Below are 20,000 nucleotides of genomic sequence, written 5' to 3' on the forward strand. Positions count from 1 at the left end.
CAGAGATGTTTGATGGACAGGTGTAACCCAGACATGTTTGATGGACAGGTGTAACACAGACATGTTTGATGGACAGGTGTAACACAGACATGTTTGATGGACAGGTGTAACACAGACATGTTTGATGGACAGGTGTAACACAGACATGTTTGATGGACAGGTGTAACACAGAGATGTTTGATGGACAGGTGTAACACAGACATGTTTGATGGACAGGTGTAACACAGACATGTTTGATGGACAGGTGTAACACAGATATGTTTGATGGACAGGTGTAACACAGAGATGTTTGATGGACAGGTGTAACACAGATATGTTTGATGGACAGGTGTAACACAGACATGTTTGATGGACAGGTGTAACACAGACATGTTTGATGGACAGGTGTAACACAGACATGTTTGATGGACAGGTGTAACACAGACATGTTTGATGGACAGGTGTAACACAGATATGTTTGATGGACAGGTGTAACACAGACATGTTTGATGGACAGGTGTAACACAGAGATGTTTGATGGACAGGTGTAACCCAGACATGTTTGATGGACAGGTGTAACACAGACATGTTTGATGGACAGGTGTAACACAGACATGTTTGATGGACAGGTGTAACACAGACATGTTTGATGGACAGGTGTAACACAGAGATGTTTGATGGACAGGTGTAACCCAGACATGTTTGATGGACAGGTGTAACACAGACATGTTTGATGGACAGGTGTAACACAGACATGTTTGATGGACAGGTGTAACACAGACATGTTTGATGGACAGGTGTAACACAGACATGTTTGATGGACAGGTGTAACACAGACATGTTTGATGGACAGGTGTAACACAGAGATGTTTGATGGACAGGTGTAACCCAGACATGTTTGATGGACAGGTGTAACACAGACATGTTTGATGGACAGGTGTAACACAGACATGTTTGATGGACAGGTGTAACACAGACATGTTTGATGGACAGGTGTAACACAGACATGTTTGATGGACAGGTGTAACACAGACATGTTTGATGGACAGGTGTAACACAGACATGTTTGATGGACAGGTGTAACACAGACATGTTTGATGGACAGGTGTAACACAGACATGTTTGATGGACAGGTGTAACACAGACATGTTTGATGGACAGGTGTAACACAGACATGTTTGATGGACAGGTGTAACACAGACATGTTTGATGGACAGGTGTAACACAGACATGTTTGATGGACAGGTGTAACACAGACATCTCCGGTGACATGAGACTCAGACGCTGTTTAATGAATATCATTCATTCATGAAATTGATGAAGTTCATCATCATTCGCTTCAGTTGCTTCTTCTGTCAGAATTTAATGAAATTCATTGAATGGCGATTTAAAGAATATTGTTAGTAAATTAAATTAATTATATTTCACACTTGATGACTGTGTATAAGTGTGTGTTTGTGTGTGTAAATGTATATCTTTTTAAATTAAACTTGTGGAGCTTTAAGTCTTTTATCTCTGAGGACATTTAATGTCTCTGATCTCTCTCTGGATCAATAATACATCCATTTTCACAGTGACTAAAAGTTGAGATGAAGATGAAAAAGGTCATGAAAGAGAAGATTCTTCACGTCTTGCTCAAAAGCACAGCTGCTACTCACAGTCTCCTGTGGTCTGGAACTGGTACTGCGGTGAGTAGGATCTGTATCCTGCCGCCGTGCGGCTGCGAACGCTGAAGATGTAGCAGGTGTTCGGCTTCAAACCCGAGATAATGACGCTCGGAACTTTGGTGCGTGTTGATGAGTAGCTCAGCTGCTCGTGTTCCTGCAGCACACGTTACAAGAGGAACTTCAGCAGAACCTGCTCTAATGCTCTTAACACTATGAAGTTAAACACCAGAGCCTTCATGTGGTCCTTCATTAGTCTTCATTCATTTTCTTAGAGTTTCTTTACACAGTTTTAGATTCTAATTCCAATAGTTGAAGATAAAATCTTCTAAATTCAATCTTTTAATTCGTGGTCTTTTAAATTATAAAATGTTGGTACAATAGTGTCAGACATTATCAACAGAGCACCGAGCTACTGGATCATGTGACCAACATGTCTGAAGATTAACAACTTTTACAGCGTAATATGATCGTAACAAGATCGTAATATGATCGTAATATGATCGTAATATGATCGTAATATGATCGTATCGATTGATGGTAATATGATCGTAATATGATCGTAACATGATCGTAATATGATCGTAACATGATCGTAATATGATCGTATTATGATCGTATCTTGAAAGTTGAATCCAGGAGCTCGAGTGGTTTAGTTTGAACAGAAATACAAAAGCAGCCAATCATGCGACGCACAGACGGTCATGTGACGATCATCTGTGGAAGCAGAAGATCCAGCAGCTCTGTGCTCTTCTAGTAATGTCTGCGGCTTCATTATAACATATTCAAATATTGCATTTTTAAAAACGTGTGTTAATTATTGGAATAAGAACAACAAACTTTTTAATATTCTATTTCATAATTCAATAATTTGAGCTTTCAATATGCAAATTATTGATTTTAGTTATAAAAATAATGTAATTCTTAAAATAAAAAGTTACATTTTAATGTTAAATTAATTTAATATGTGGGAGTAAACCGGAGTATCTGAAGTAAACCCACAAACACGTGAGAACATACGAAACAAGTGAATAAAAATAACTTTTCAACCGTCGTCGACTCAACTCGTGTCAAAGGTCATAAATGTTCAAACTCTCGATACCTTCTCGTAATACTTGAGCTCGTAGTCGAGGACGGGCAGCTGCGTCTGTTCCGGCTGCTGCCAGGAGAGGGCGATGCTGTTGGGAGACGCCCAGTCTTTCTTCACGACCCCGACCAGAGACGGACCTGGAGACAAATACTCAACGTTCAGTCACGAGTATTTATTCTGGAGTATAGATTTATTTCTTATGAAGAAAAACGTTTCTTTACTGAAGTGTTTTTGACGAACAATCATTGATTCAACATCTCAAACAAAACATGATTAGAAGAGGATTGTGTTCGTGGCTGGAGACGGCAGCGTAAAACAACAAAAGATACTTTCAGGACACGTTCAATGACTTCTACGATCGTTACTGGAGACGGCAGCGTAAAACAACAAAAGATACTTTCAGGACGCGTTCAATGACTTCTACGATCGTTACTGGAGACGGCAGCGTAAAACAACAAAAGATACTTTCAGGACACGTTCAATGACTTCTACGATCGTTACTGGAGACGGCAGCGTAAAACAACAAAAGATACTTTCAGGACACGTTCAATGACTTCTACGATCGTTACTGGAGACGGCAGCGTAAAACAACAAAAGATACTTTCAGGACACGTTCAATGACTTCTACGATCGTTACTGGAGACGGCAGCGTAAAACAACAAAAGATACTTTCAGGACGCGTTCAATGACTTCTACGATCGTTACTGGAGACGGCAGCGTAAAACAACAAAAGATACTTTCAGGACACGTTCAATGACTTCTACGATCGTTACTGGAGACGGCAGCGTAAAACAACAAAAGATACTTTCAGGACACGTTCAATGACTTCTACGATCGTTACTGGAGACGGCAGCGTAAAACAACAAAAGATACTTTCAGGACGCGTTCAATGACTTCTACGATCGTTACTGGAGACGGCAGCGTAAAACAACAAAAGATACTTTCAGGACACGTTCAATGACTTCTACGATCGTTACTGGAGACGGCAGCGTAAAACAACAAAAGATACTTTCAGGACGCGTTCAATGACTTCTACGATCGTTACTGGAGACGGCAGCGTAAAACAACAAAAGATACTTTCAGGACACGTTCAATGACTTCTACGATCGTTACTGGAGACGGCAGCGTAAAACAACAAAAGATACTTTCAGGACGCGTTCAATGACTTCTACGATCGTTACTGGAGACGGCAGCGTAAAACAACAAAAGATACTTTCAGGACACGTTCAATGACTTCTACGATCGTTACTGGAGACGGCAGCGTAAAACAACAAAAGATACTTTCAGGACACGTTCAATGACTTCTACGATCAAAAGATACTTTCAGGACACGTTCAATGACTTCTACGATTGTTACTGGAGACGGCAGCGTAAAACAAGAAAAGATACTTTCAGGACGCGTTCAATGACTTCTACGATCGTTACTGGAGACGGCAGCGTAAAACAAGAAAAGATACTTTCAGGACGCGTTCAATGACTTCTACGATCGTTACTGGAGACGGCAGCGTAAAACAACAAAAGATACTTTCAGGACACGTTCAATGACTTCTACGATCGTTACTGGAGACGGCAGCGTAAAACAAGAAAAGATACTTTCAGGACGCGTTCAATGACTTCTACGATCGTTACTGGAGACGGCAGCGTAAAACAAGAAAAGATACTTTCAGGACACGTTCAATGACTTCTACGATCAAAAGATACTTTCAGGACACGTTCAATGACTTCTACGATTGTTACTGGAGACGGCAGCGTAAAACAACAAAAGATACTTTCAGGACACGTTCAATGACTTCTACGATCGTTACTGGAGACGGCAGCGTAAAACAAGAAAAGATACTTTCAGGACGCGTTCAATGACTTCTACGATCGTTACTGGAGACGGCAGCGTAAAACAACAAAAGATACTTTCAGGACACGTTCAATGACTTCTACGATTGTCACTGGAGACGGCAGCGTAAAACAACAAAAGATACTTTCAGGACACGTTCAATGACTTCTACGATCGTTACTGGAGACGGCAGCGTAAAACAAGAAAAGATACTTTCAGGACGCGTTCAATGACTTCTACGGTCGTTACTGTAGACGGCAGCGTAAAACAACAAAAGATACTTTCAGGACACGTTCAATGACTTCTACGGTCGTTACTGGAGACGGCAGCGTAAAACAACAAAAGATACTTTCAGGACACGTTCAATGACTTCTACGATCGTTACTGGAGACGGCAGCGTAAAACAACAAAAGATACTTTCAGGACACGTTCAATGACTTCTACGATCGTTACTGGAGACGGCAGCGTAAAACAACAAAAGATACTTTCAGGACACGTTCAATGACTTCTACGATCAAAAGATACTTTCAGGACACGTTCAATGACTTCTACGATTGTTACTGGAGACGGCAGCGTAAAACAACAAAAGATACTTTCAGGACACGTTCAATGACTTCTACGATCGTTACTGGAGACGGCAGCGTAAAACAACAAAAGATACTTTCAGGACACGTTCAATGACTTCTACGATCAAAAGATACTTTCAGGACACGTTCAATGACTTCTACGATTGTTACTGGAGACGGCAGCGTAAAACAACAAAAGATACTTTCAGGACACGTTCAATGACTTCTACGATCGTTACTGGAGACGGCAGCGTAAAACAACAAAAGATACTTTCAGGACACGTTCAATGACTTCTACGATTGTTACTGGAGACGGCAGCGTAAAACAACAAAAGATACTTTCAGGACACGTTCAATGACTTCTACGATCGTTACTGGAGACGGCAGCGTAAAACAAGAAAAGATACTTTCAGGACGCGTTCAATGACTTCTACGATCGTTACTGGAGACGGCAGCGTAAAACAAGAAAATATACTTTCAGGACACGTTCAATGACTTCTACGATCAAAAGATACTTTCAGGACACGTTCAATGACTTCTACGATTGTTACTGGAGACGGCAGCGTAAAACAACAAAAGATACTTTCAGGACACGTTCAATGACTTCTACGATCGTTACTGGAGACGGCAGCGTAAAACAAGAAAAGATACTTTCAGGACGCGTTCAATGACTTCTACGATCGTTACTGGAGACGGCAGCGTAAAACAACAAAAGATACTTTCAGGACACGTTCAATGACTTCTACGATTGTTACTGGAGACGGCAGCGTAAAACAACAAAAGATACTTTCAGGACGCGTTCAATGACTTCTACGGTCGTTACTGTAGACGGCAGCGTAAAACAACAAAAGATACTTTCAGGACACGTTCAATGACTTCTACGGTCGTTACTGGAGACGGCAGCGTAAAACAACAAAAGATACTTTCAGGACACGTTCAATGACTTCTACGATCGTTACTGGAGACGGCAGCGTAAAACAACAAAAGATACTTTCAGGACACGTTCAATGACTTCTACGATCGTTACTGGAGACGGCAGCGTAAAACAACAAAAGATACTTTCAGGACACGTTCAATGACTTCTACGATCAAAAGATACTTTCAGGACACGTTCAATGACTTCTACGATTGTTACTGGAGACGGCAGCGTAAAACAACAAAAGATACTTTCAGGACACGTTCAATGACTTCTACGATCGTTACTGGAGACGGCAGCGTAAAACAACAAAAGATACTTTCAGGACACGTTCAATGACTTCTACGATCAAAAGATACTTTCAGGACACGTTCAATGACTTCTACGATTGTTACTGGAGACGGCAGCGTAAAACAACAAAAGATACTTTCAGGACACGTTCAATGACTTCTACGATCGTTACTGGAGACGGCAGCGTAAAACAACAAAAGATACTTTCAGGACACATTCAATGACTTCTACGATTAAAAGATACTTTCAGGACACGTTCAATGACTTCTACGATCGTTACTGGAGACGGCAGCGTAAAACAACAAAAGATACTTTCAGGACGCGTTCAATGACTTATACAATCGTTACTGGAGACGGCAGCGTAAAACAACAAAAGATACTTTCAGGACACGTTCAATGACTTCTACGATCGTTACTGTAGATGGCAGCGTAAAACAACAAAAGATACTTTCAGGACACGTTCAATGACTTCTACGATTGTTACTGGAGACGGCAGCGTAAAACAACAAAAGATACTTTCAGGACACGTTCAATGACTTCTACGATCGTTACTGTAGATGGCAGCGTAAAACAACAAAAGATACTTTCAGGACACGTTCAATGACTTCTACGATCGTTACTGGAGACGGCAGCGTAAAACAACAAAAGATACTTTCAGGACACGTTCAATGACTTCTACGATCGTTACTGGAGACGGCAGCGTAAAACAACAAAAGATACTTTCAGGACACGTTCAATGACTTCTACGATCGTTACTGGAGACGGCAGCGTAAAACAACAAAAGATACTTTCAGGACACGTTCAATGACTTCTACGATCGTTACTGGAGACGGCAGCGTAAAACAACAAAAGATACTTTCAGGACACGTTCAATGACTTCTACGATCGTTATTGGAGACGCCAGCGTAAAACAACAAAAGATACTTTCAGGACACGTTCAATGACTTCTACGATCAAAAGATACTTTCAGGACACGTTCAATGACTTCTACGATTGTTACTGGAGACGGCAGCGTAAAACAACAAAAGATACTTTCAGGACACGTTCAATGACTACTACGATCGTTACTGGAGACGGCAGCGTAAAACAAGAAAAGATACTTTCAGGACGCGTTCAATGACTTCTACGATCGTTACTGGAGACGGCAGCGTAAAACAAGAAAAGATACTTTCAGGACACGTTCAATGACTTCTACGATCAAAAGATACTTTCAGGACACGTTCAATGACTTCTACGATCGTTACTGGAGACGGCAGCGTAAAACAACAAAAGATACTTTCAGGACACGTTCAATGACTTCTACGATCAAAAGATACTTTCAGGACACGTTCAATGACTTCTACGATTGTTACTGGAGACGGCAGCGTAAAACAACAAAAGATACTTTCAGGACACGTTCAATGACTTCTACGATCGTTACTGGAGACGGCAGCGTAAAACAAGAAAAGATACTTTCAGGACGCGTTCAATGACTTCTACGATCGTTACTGGAGACGGCAGCGTAAAACAACAAAAGATACTTTCAGGACACGTTCAATGACTTCTACGATTGTTACTGGAGACGGCAGCGTAAAACAACAAAAGATACTTTCAGGACACGTTCAATGACTTCTACGATCGTTACTGGAGACGGCAGCGTAAAACAAGAAAAGATACTTTCAGGACGCGTTCAATGACTTCTACGGTCGTTACTGTAGACGGCAGCGTAAAACAACAAAAGATACTTTCAGGACACGTTCAATGACTTCTACGGTCGTTACTGGAGACGGCAGCGTAAAACAACAAAAGATACTTTCAGGACACGTTCAATGACTTCTACGATCGTTACTGGAGACGGCAGCGTAAAACAACAAAAGATACTTTCAGGACACGTTCAATGACTTCTACGGTCGTTACTGTAGACGGCAGCGTAAAACAACAAAAGATACTTTCAGGACACGTTCAATGACTTCTACGATCAAAAGATACTTTCAGGACACGTTCAATGACTTCTACGATTGTTACTGGAGACGGCAGCGTAAAACAACAAAAGATACTTTCAGGACACGTTCAATGACTTCTACGATCGTTACTGGAGACGGCAGCGTAAAACAACAAAAGATACTTTCAGGACACATTCAATGACTTCTACGATTAAAAGATACTTTCAGGACACGTTCAATGACTTCTACGATCGTTACTGGAGATGGCAGCGTAAAACAACAAAAGATACTTTCAGGACACGTTCAATGACTTCTACGATCAAAAGATACTTTCAGGACACGTTCAATGACTTCTATGATCGTTACTGGAGACGGCAGCATAAAACAACAAAAGATACTTTCAGGACACGTTCAATGACTTCTACGATCGTTACTGGAGACGGCAGCGTAAAACAACAAAAGATACTTTCAGGACACGTTCAATGACTTCTACGATCGTTACTGGAGATGGCAGCGTAAAACAACAAAAGGTACTTTCAGGACACGTTCAATGACTTCTACGATCGTTACTGGAGACGGGAGCGTAAAACAAGAAAATATACTTTCAGGACGCGTTCAATGACTTGTACCATCGTTACTGGAGACGGCAGCGTAAAACAACAAAAGATACTTTCAGGACACGTTCAATGACTTCTACAATCGTTACTGGAGACGGCAGCGTAAAACAACAAAAGATACTTTCAGGACACGTTCAATGACTTCTACGGTTGTTACTGGAGACGGCAGCGTAAAACAACAAAAGATACTTTCAGGACACGTTCAATGACTTCTACGATTGTTTCTGGAGACGGCAGCGTAAAACAACAAAAGATACTTTCAGGACACGTTCAATGACTTCTACGATCGTTACTGGAGACGGCAGCGTAAAACAACAAAAGATACTTTCAGGACACGTTCAATGACTTCTATGATCGTTACTGGAGACGGCAGCGTAAAACAACAAAAGATTCTTTCAGGACACGTTCAATGACTTCTACGATCGTTACTGGAGACGGCAGCATAAAACAACAAAAGATACTTTCAGGACGCGTTCAATGACTTATACAATCGTTACTGGAGACGGCAGCGTAAAACAACAAAAGATACTTTCAGGACACGTTCAATGACTTCTACGGTCGTTACCGTAGATGGCAGCGTAAAACAACAAAAGATACTTTCAGGACACGTTCAATGACTTCTACGATCGTTACTGGAGACGACAGCATAAAACAACAAAAGATACTTTCAGGACGCGTTCAATGACTTATACAATCGATACTGGAGACGGCAGCGTAAAACAACAAAAGATACTTTCAGGACACGTTCAATGACTTGTACGATCGTTACTGGAGACGGCAGTGTAAAACAACAAAAGATACTTTCAGGACACGTTCAATGACTTCTACAATCGTTACTGGAGACGGCAGCGTAAAACAACAAAAGATACTTTCAGGACACGTTCAATGACTTCTACGATTGTTTCTGGAGACGGCAGCGTAAAACAACAAAAGATACTTTCAGGACACGTTCAATGACTTCTACGATCGTTACTGGAGACGGCAGCGTAAAACAACAAAAGATACTTTCAGGACACGTTCAATGACTTCTACGGTCGTTACTGGAGATGGCAGCGTAAAACAACAAAAGGTACTTTCAGGACACGTTCAATGACTTCTACGATCGTTACTGGAGACGGGAGCGTAAAACAAGAAAATATACTTTCAGGACGCGTTCAATGACTTCTACATCGTTACTGGAGATGGCAGCGTAAAACAACAAAAGATACTTTCAGGACACGTTCAATGACTTCTATGATCGTTACTGGAGACGGCAGCGTAAAAGAACAAAAGATTCTTTCAGGACACGTTCAATGACTTCTACGATCGTTACTGGAGACGGCAGCATAAAACAACAAAAGATACTTTCAGGACGCGTTCAATGACTTATACAATCGTTACTGGAGACGGCAGCGTAAAACAACAAAAGATACTTTCAGGACACGTTCAATGACTTCTACGATCGTTACTGGAGATGGCAGCGTAAAACAACAAAAGGTACTTTCAGGACACGTTCAATGACTTCTACGGTCGTTACTGGAGACGGCAGCGTAAAACAACAAAAGATACTTTCAGGACACGTTCAATGACTTCTACGATCGTTACTGGAGACGGCAGCGTAAAACAACAAAAGATACTTTCAGGACACGTTCAATGACTTCTACGATCGTTACTGGAGACGGCAGCGTAAAACAACAAAAGGTACTTTCAGGACACGTTCAATGACTTCTACGATCGTTACTGGAGACGGCAGCATAAAACAACAAAAGATACTTTCAGGACACGTTCAATGACTTCTCCGATCGTTACTGGAGACGGCAGCATAAAACAACAAAAGATACTTTCAGGACACGTTCAATGACTTCTACGATCGTTACTGGAGACGGCAGCGTAAAACAACAAAAGATACTTTCAGGACACGTTCAATGACTTCTACGATCGTTACTGGAGACGGCAGCGTAAAACAACAAAAGATACTTTCAGGACACGTTCAATGACTTCTACGATCGTTACTGGAGACGGCAGCGTAAAACAACAAAAGATACTCTCAGGACACGTTCAATGACTTCTACGATCGTTACTGGAGACGGCAGCGTAAAACAACAAAAGATACTTTCAGGACGCGTTCAATGACTTCTATGATCGTTACTGGAGACGGCAGCGTAAAACAACAAAAGATACTTTCAGGACGCGTTCAATGACTTCTACGGTCGTTACTGTAGACGGCAGCGTAAAACAACAAAAGATACTTTCAGGACACGTTCAATGACTTCTACGGTCGTTACTGGAGACGGCAGCGTAAAACAACAAAAGATACTTTCAGGACACGTTCAATGACTTCTACGATCGTTACTGGAGACGGCAGCGTAAAACAACAAAAGATACTTTCAGGACACGTTCAATGACTTCTACGATCGTTACTGGAGACGGCAGCGTAAAACAACAAAAGATACTTTCAGGACACGTTCAATGACTTCTACGGTCGTTACTGGAGATGGCAGCGTAAAACAACAAAAGGTACTTTCAGGACACGTTCAATGACTTCTACGATCGTTACTGGAGACGGGAGCGTAAAACAAGAAAATATACTTTCAGGACGCGTTCAATGACTTCTACATCGTTACTGGAGATGGCAGCGTAAAACAACAAAAGATACTTTCAGGACACGTTCAATGACTTCTATGATCGTTACTGGAGACGGCAGCGTAAAACAACAAAAGATTCTTTCAGGACACGTTCAATGACTTCTACGATCGTTACTGGAGACGGCAGCGTAAAACAACAAAAGATACTTTCAGGACACGTTCAATGACTTCTACGATCGTTACTGGAGACGGCAGCGTAAAACAACAAAAGGTACTTTCAGGACACGTTCAATGACTTCTACGGTCGTTACTGGAGACGGCAGCGTAAAACAACAAAAGATACTTTCAGGACACGTTCAATGACTTCTACGATCGTTACTGGAGACGGCAGCGTAAAACAACAAAAGATACTTTCAGGACACGTTCAATGACTTCTACAATCGTTACTGGAGACGGCAGCGTAAAACAACAAAAGGTACTTTCAGGACACGTTCAATGACTTCTACGATCGTTACTGGAGACGGCAGCGTAAAACAACAAAAGATACTTTCAGGACACGTTCAATGACTTCTACAATCGTTACTGGAGACGGCAGCGTAAAACAACAAAAGATACTTTCAGGACACGTTCAATGACTTCTACGATCGTTACTGGAGACGGCAGCGTAAAACAACAAAAGATACTCTCAGGACACGTTCAATGACTTCTACGATCGTTACTGGAGACGGCAGCGTAAAACAACAAAAGATACTTTCAGGACGCGTTCAATGACTTCTATGATCGTTACTGGAGACGGCAGCGTAAAACAACAAAAGATACTTTCAGGACGCGTTCAATGACTTCTACGGTCGTTACTGTAGACGGCAGCGTAAAACAACAAAAGATACTTTCAGGACACGTTCAATGACTTCTACGGTCGTTACTGGAGACGGCAGCGTAAAACAACAAAAGATACTTTCAGGACACGTTCAATGACTTCTACGATCGTTACTGGAGACGGCAGCGTAAAACAACAAAAGATACTTTCAGGACACGTTCAATGACTTCTACAATCGTTACTGGAGACGGCAGCGTAAAACAACAAAAGATACTTTCAGGACACGTTCAATGACTTCTACGATCGTTACTGGAGACGGCAGCGTAAAACAACAAAAGATACTGTCAGGACACGTTCAATGACTTCTACGATCGTTACTGGAGACGGCAGCGTAAAACAAGAAAAGATACTTTCAGGACGCGTTCAATGACTTCTATGATCGTTACTGGAGACGGCAGCGTAAAACAACAAAAGATACTTTCAGGACGCGTTCAATGACTTCTACGGTCGTTACTGTAGACGGCAGCGTAAAACAACAAAAGATACTTTCAGGACACGTTCAATGACTTCTACGGTCGTTACTGGAGAAGGCAGCGTAAAACAACAAAAGATACTTTCAGGACACGTTCAATGACTTCTACGATCGTTACTGGAGACGGCAGCGTAAAACAACAAAAGATACTTTCAGGACACGTTCAATGACTTCTACGATCGTTACTGGAGACGGCAGCGTAAAACAACAAAAGGTACTTTCAGGACACGTTCAATGGCTTCTACGGTCGTTACTGTAGAAGGCAGCGTAAAACAACAAAAGATACTTTCAGGACACGTTCAATGACTTCTACGATCGTTACTGGAGACGGCAGCGTAAAACAACAAAAGATACTTTCATTACACGTTCAATGACTTCTACGATCGTTACTGGAGACGGCAGCGTAAAACAACAAAAGATACTTTCAGGACACGTTCAATGACTTCTACGATCGTTACTGGAGACGGCAGCGTAAAACAACAAAAGATACTTTCAGGACACGTTCAATGACTTCTACGGTCGTTACTGGAGACGGCAGCGTAAAACAACAAAAGATACTTTCAGGACACGTTCAATGACTTCTACGATCGTTACTGGAGACGGCAGCGTAAAACAACAAAAGATACTTTCAGGACACGTTCAATGACTTCTACGGTCGTTACTGTAGACGGCAGCGTAAAACAACAAAAGATACTTTCAGGACACGTTCAATGACTTCTACGATCGTTACTGGAGACGGCAGCGTAAAACAACAAAAGATACTTTCAGGACACGTTCAATGACTTCTACGATCGTTACTGGAGACGGCAGCGTAAAACAAGAAAAGATACTTTCAGGACACGTTCAATGACTTCTACGATCGTTACTGGAGACGGCAGCGTAAAACAAGAAAAGATACTTTCAGGACGCGTTCAATGACTTCTACGATCGTTACTGGAGACGGCAGCGTAAAACAACAAAAGATACTATCAGGACACGTTCAATGACTTCTACGATTGTTACTGGAGACGGCAGCGTAAAACAACAAAAGATACTTTCAGGACACGTTCAATGACTTCTACGATCGTTACTGGAGACGGCAGCGTAAAACAAGAAAAGATACTTTCAGGACGCGTTCAATGACTTCTACGGTCGTTACTGTAGACGGCAGCGTAAAACAACAAAAGATACTTTCAGGACACGTTCAATGACTTCTACGGTCGTTACTGGAGACGGCAGCGTAAAACAACAAAAGATACTTTCAGGACACGTTCAATGACTTCTACGATCGTTACTGGAGACGGCAGCGTAAAACAACAAAAGATACTTTCAGGACACGTTCAATGACTTCTACGGTCGTTACTGTAGACGGCAGCGTAAAACAACAAAAGATACTTTCAGGACACGTTCAATGACTTCTACGATCAAAAGATACTTTCAGGACACGTTCAATGACTTCTACGATTGTTACTGGAGACGGCAGCGTAAAACAACAAAAGATACTTTCAGGACACGTTCAATGACTTCTACGATCGTTACTGGAGACGGCAGCGTAAAACAACAAAAGATACTTTCAGGACAAATCCATTACTTCTACGATTAAAAGATACTTTCAGGACACGTTCAATGACTTCTACGATCGTTACTGGAGACGGCAGCGTAAAAACAACAAAAGATACTTTCATGACACGTTCAATGACTTCTACGATCAAAAGATACTTTCAGGACACGTTCAATGACTTCTATGATCGTTACTGGAGACGGCAGCATAAAACAACAAAAGATACTTTCAGGACACGTTCAATGACTTCTACGATCGTTACTGGAGACGGCAGCGTAAAACAACAAAAGATACTTTCAGGACACGTTCAATGACTTCTACGATCGTTACTGGAGATGGCAGCGTAAAACAACAAAAGGTACTTTCAGGACACGTTCAATGACTTCTACGATTGTTAATGGAGACGGCAGCGTAAAACAACAAAAGATACTTTCAGGACACGTTCAATGACTTCTACGATCGTTACTGGAGACGGGAGCGTAAAACAAGAAAATATACTTTCAGGACGCGTTCAATGACTTGTACGATCGTTACTGGAGACGGCAGCGTAAAACAACAAAAGATACTTTCAGGACACGTTCAATGACTTCTACGGTTGTTACTGGAGACGGCAGCGTAAAACAACAAAAGATACTTTCAGGACACGTTCAATGACTTCTACGATTGTTTCTGGAGACGGCAGCGTAAAACAACAAAAGATACTTTCAGGACACGTTCAATGACTTCTACGATTGTTACTGGAGACGGCAGCGTAAAACAGCAAAAGATACTTTCAGGACACGTTCAATGACTTCTATGATCGTTACTGGAGACGGCAGCGTAAAACAACAAAAGATTCTTTCAGGACACGTTCAATGACTTCTACGATCGTTACTGGAGACGGCAGCATAAAACAACAAAAGATACTTTCAGGACGCGTTCAATGACTTATACAATCGTTACTGGAGACGGCAGCGTAAAACAACAAAAGATACTTTCAGGACACGTTCAATGACTTGTACGATCGTTACTGGAGACGGCAGCGTAAAACAACAAAAGATACTTTCAGGACACGTTCAATGACTATTACAATCGTTACTGGAGACGGCAGCGTAAAACAACAAAAGATACTTTCAGGACACGTTCAATGACTTCTATGATCGTTACTGGAGACGGCAGCGTAAAACAACAAAAGATTCTTTCAGGACACGTTCAATGACTTCTACGATCGTTACTGGAGACGGCAGCGTAAAACAACAAAAGATACTTTCAGGACACGTTCAATGACTTCTACGATCGTTACTGGAGACGGCAGCGTAAAACAACAAAAGATACTTTCATTACACGTTCAATGACTTCTACGATCGTTACTGGAGACGGCAGCGTAAAACAACAAAAGATACTTTCAGGACACGTTCAATGACTTCTACGATCGTTACTGGAGACGGCAGCGTAAAACAACAAAAGATACTTTCAGGACACGTTCAATGACTTCTACGGTCGTTACTGGAGACGGCAGCGTAAAACAACAAAAGATACTTTCAGGACACGTTCAATGACTTCTACGATCGTTACTGGAGACGGCAGCGTAAAACAACAAAAGATACTTTCAGGACACGTTCAATGACTTCTACGGTCGTTACTGTAGACGGCAGCGTAAAACAACAAAAGATACTTTCAGGACACGTTCAATGACTTCTACGATCGTTACTGGAGACGGCAGCGTAAAACAACAAAAGATACTTTCAGGACACGTTCAATGACTTCTACGATCGTTACTGGAGACAGCAGCGTAAAACAAGAAAAGATACTTTCAGGACACGTTCAATGACTTCTACGATCGTTACTGGAGACGGCAGCGTAAAACAAGAAAAGATACTTTCAGGACGCGTTCAATGACTTCTACGATCGTTACTGGAGACGGCAGCGTAAAACAACAAAAGATACTTTCAGGACACGTTCAATGACTTCTACGATTGTTACTGGAGACGGCAGCGTAAAACAACAAAAGATACTTTCAGGACACGTTCAATGACTTCTACGATCGTTACTGGAGACGGCAGCGTAAAACAAGAAAAGATACTTTCAGGACGCGTTCAATGACTTCTACGGTCGTTACTGTAGACGGCAGCGTAAAACAACAAAAGATACTTTCAGGACACGTTCAATGACTTCTACGGTCGTTACTGGAGACGGCAGCGTAAAACAACAAAAGATACTTTCAGGACACGTTCAATGACTTCTACGATCGTTACTGGAGACGGCAGCGTAAAACAACAAAAGATACTTTCAGGACACGTTCAATGACTTCTACGGTCGTTACTGTAGACGGCAGCGTAAAACAACAAAAGATACTTTCAGGACACGTTCAATGACTTCTACGATCAAAAGATACTTTCAGGACACGTTCAATGACTTCTACGATTGTTACTGGAGACGGCAGCGTAAAACAACAAAAGATACTTTCAGGACACGTTCAATGACTTCTACGATCGTTACTGGAGACGGCAGCGTAAAACAACAAAAGATACTTTCAGGACAAATCCATTACTTCTACGATTAAAAGATACTTTCAGGACACGTTCAATGACTTCTACGATCGTTACTGGAGACGGCAGCGTAAAACAACAAAAGATACTTTCATGACACGTTCAATGACTTCTACGATCAAAAGATACTTTCAGGACACGTTCAATGACTTCTATGATCGTTACTGGAGACGGCAGCATAAAACAACAAAAGATACTTTCAGGACACGTTCAATGACTTCTACGATCGTTACTGGAGACGGCAGCGTAAAACAACAAAAGATACTTTCAGGACACGTTCAATGACTTCTACGATCGTTACTGGAGATGGCAGCGTAAAACAACAAAAGGTACTTTCAGGACACGTTCAATGACTTCTACGATTGTTAATGGAGACGGCAGCGTAAAACAACAAAAGATACTTTCAGGACACGTTCAATGACTTCTACGATCGTTACTGGAGACGGGAGCGTAAAACAAGAAAATATACTTTCAGGACGCGTTCAATGACTTGTACGATCGTTACTGGAGACGGCAGCGTAAAACAACAAAAGATACTTTCAGGACACGTTCAATGACTTCTACGGTTGTTACTGGAGACGGCAGCGTAAAACAACAAAAGATACTTTCAGGACACGTTCAATGACTTCTACGATTGTTTCTGGAGACGGCAGCGTAAAACAACAAAAGATACTTTCAGGACACGTTCAATGACTTCTACGATTGTTACTGGAGACGGCAGCGTAAAACAGCAAAAGATACTTTCAGGACACGTTCAATGACTTCTATGATCGTTACTGGAGACGGCAGCGTAAAACAACAAAAGATTCTTTCAGGACACGTTCAATGACTTCTACGATCGTTACTGGAGACGGCAGCATAAAACAACAAAAGATACTTTCAGGACGCGTTCAATGACTTATACAATCGTTACTGGAGACGGCAGCGTAAAACAACAAAAGATACTTTCAGGACACGTTCAATGACTTGTACGATCGTTACTGGAGACGGCAGCGTAAAACAACAAAAGATACTTTCAGGACACGTTCAATGACTATTACAATCGTTACTGGAGACGGCAGCGTAAAACAACAAAAGATACTTTCAGGACACGTTCAATGACTTCTATGATCGTTACTGGAGACGGCAGCGTAAAACAACAAAAGATTCTTTCAGGACACGTTCAATGACTTCTACGATCGTTACTGGAGACGGCAGCGTAAAACAACAAAAGATACTTTCAGGACACGTTCAATGACTTGTACGATCGTTACTGGAGACGGCAGCGTAAAACAACAAAAGATACTTTCAGGACACGTTCAATGACTTCTACGGTCGTTACTGGAGACGGCAGCATAAAACAACAAAAGATACTTTCAGGACGCGTTCAATGACTTATACAATCGTTACTGGAGACGGCAGCGTAAAACAACAAAAGATACTTTCAGGACACGTTCAATGACTTGTACGATCGTTACTGGAGACGGCAGCGTAAAACAACAAAAGATACTTTCAGGACACGTTCAATGACTTCTACAATCGTTACTGGAGACGGCAGCGTAAAACAACAAAAGATACTTTCAGGACACGTTCAATGACTTCTACGATTGTTTCTGGAGACGGCAGCGTAAAACAACAAAAGATACTTTCAGGACACGTTCAATGACTTCTACGATCGTTACTGGAGACGGCAGCGTAAAACAACAAAAGATCCTTTCAGGACACGTTCAATGACTTCTACGGTCGTTACTGGAGATGGCAGCGTAAAACAACAAAAGGTACTTTCAGGACACGTTCAATGACTTCTACGATCGTTACTGGAGACGGGAGCGTAAAACAAGAAAATATACTTTCAGGACACGTTCAATGACTTCTACGATCGTTACTGGAGACGGCAGCGTAAAACAACAAAAGATACTTTCAGGACACGTTCAATGACTTCTATGATCGTTACTGGAGACGGCAGCGTAAAACAACAAAAGATTCTTTCAGGACACGTTCAATGACTTCTACGATCGTTACTGGAGACGGCAGCATAAAACAACAAAAGATACTTTCAGGACGCGTTCAATGACTTATACAATCGTTACTGGAGACGGCAGCGTAAAACAACAAAAGATACTTTCAGGACACGTTCAATGACTTCTACGATCGTTACTGGAGACGGCAGCGTAAAACAACAAAAGGTACTTTCAGGACACGTTCAATGACTTCTACGGTCGTTACTGGAGACGGCAGCGTAAAACAACAAAAGATACTTTCAGGACACGTTCAATGACTTCTACGATCGTTACTGGAGACGGTAGCGTAAAACAACAAAAGATACTTTCAGGACACGTTCAATGACTTCTACGATCGTTACTGGAGACGGCAGCGTAAAACAACAAAAGGTACTTTCAGGACACGTTCAATGACTTCTACGATCGTTACTGGAGACGGCAGCATAAAACAACAAAAGATACTTTCAGGACACGTTCAATGACTTCTACGATCGTTACTGGAGACGGCAGCATAAAACAACAAAAGATACTTTCAGGACACGTTCAATGACTTCTACGATCGTTACTGGAGACGGCAGCGTAAAACAACAAAAGATACTTTCAGGACACGTTCAATGACTTCTACAATCGTTACTGGAGACGGCAGCGTAAAACAACAAAAGATACTTTCAGGACACGTTCAATGACTTCTACGATCGTTACTGGAGACGGCAGCGTAAAACAACAAAAGATACTCTCAGGACACGTTCAATGACTTCTACGATCGTTACTGGAGACGGCAGCGTAAAACAACAAAAGATACTTTCAGGACGCGTTCAATGACTTCTACGATCGTTACTGGAGACGGCAGCGTAAAACAACAAAAGATACTTTCAGGACACGTTCAATGACTTCTACGGTCGTTACCGTAGATGGCAGCGTAAAACAACAAAAGATACTTTCAGGACACGTTCAATGACTTCTACGGTCGTTACTGTAGACGGCAGCGTAAAACAACAAAAGATACTTTCAGGACACGTTCAATGACTTCTACGGTCGTTACTGGAGACGGCAGCGTAAAACAACAAAAGATACTTTCAGGACACGTTCAATGACTTCTACGATCGTTACTGGAGACGGCAGCGTAAAACAACAAAAGATACTTTCAGGACACGTTCAATGACTTCT

At 41.7% G+C, this 20,000-nt stretch overlaps 1 protein-coding gene across 1 annotated transcript in view; it reads right to left on the minus strand.

Moving 5' to 3' along the window:
• Window positions 1-20,000, minus strand: part of LOC148067977 (ephrin type-A receptor 6-like) — a 156,546-nt gene that overhangs the window by 18,031 nt on the left and 118,515 nt on the right. The window contains exons 6-7 of the mRNA XM_087803628.1: window positions 2,746-2,870; window positions 1,638-1,800 (exon numbers count right to left, since the gene is read on the minus strand). Coding sequence (XP_087659754.1) covers window positions 1,638-1,800; window positions 2,746-2,870 — 288 coding nt within the window. The remainder of the gene's footprint in view (window positions 1-1,637; window positions 1,801-2,745; window positions 2,871-20,000) is intronic.

This window comes from Callionymus lyra, chromosome 12, assembly GCF_982586985.1.
Source record: "Callionymus lyra chromosome 12, fCalLyr1.hap1.1, whole genome shotgun sequence".
Lineage (NCBI taxonomy): Eukaryota > Metazoa > Chordata > Actinopteri > Syngnathiformes > Callionymidae > Callionymus > Callionymus lyra.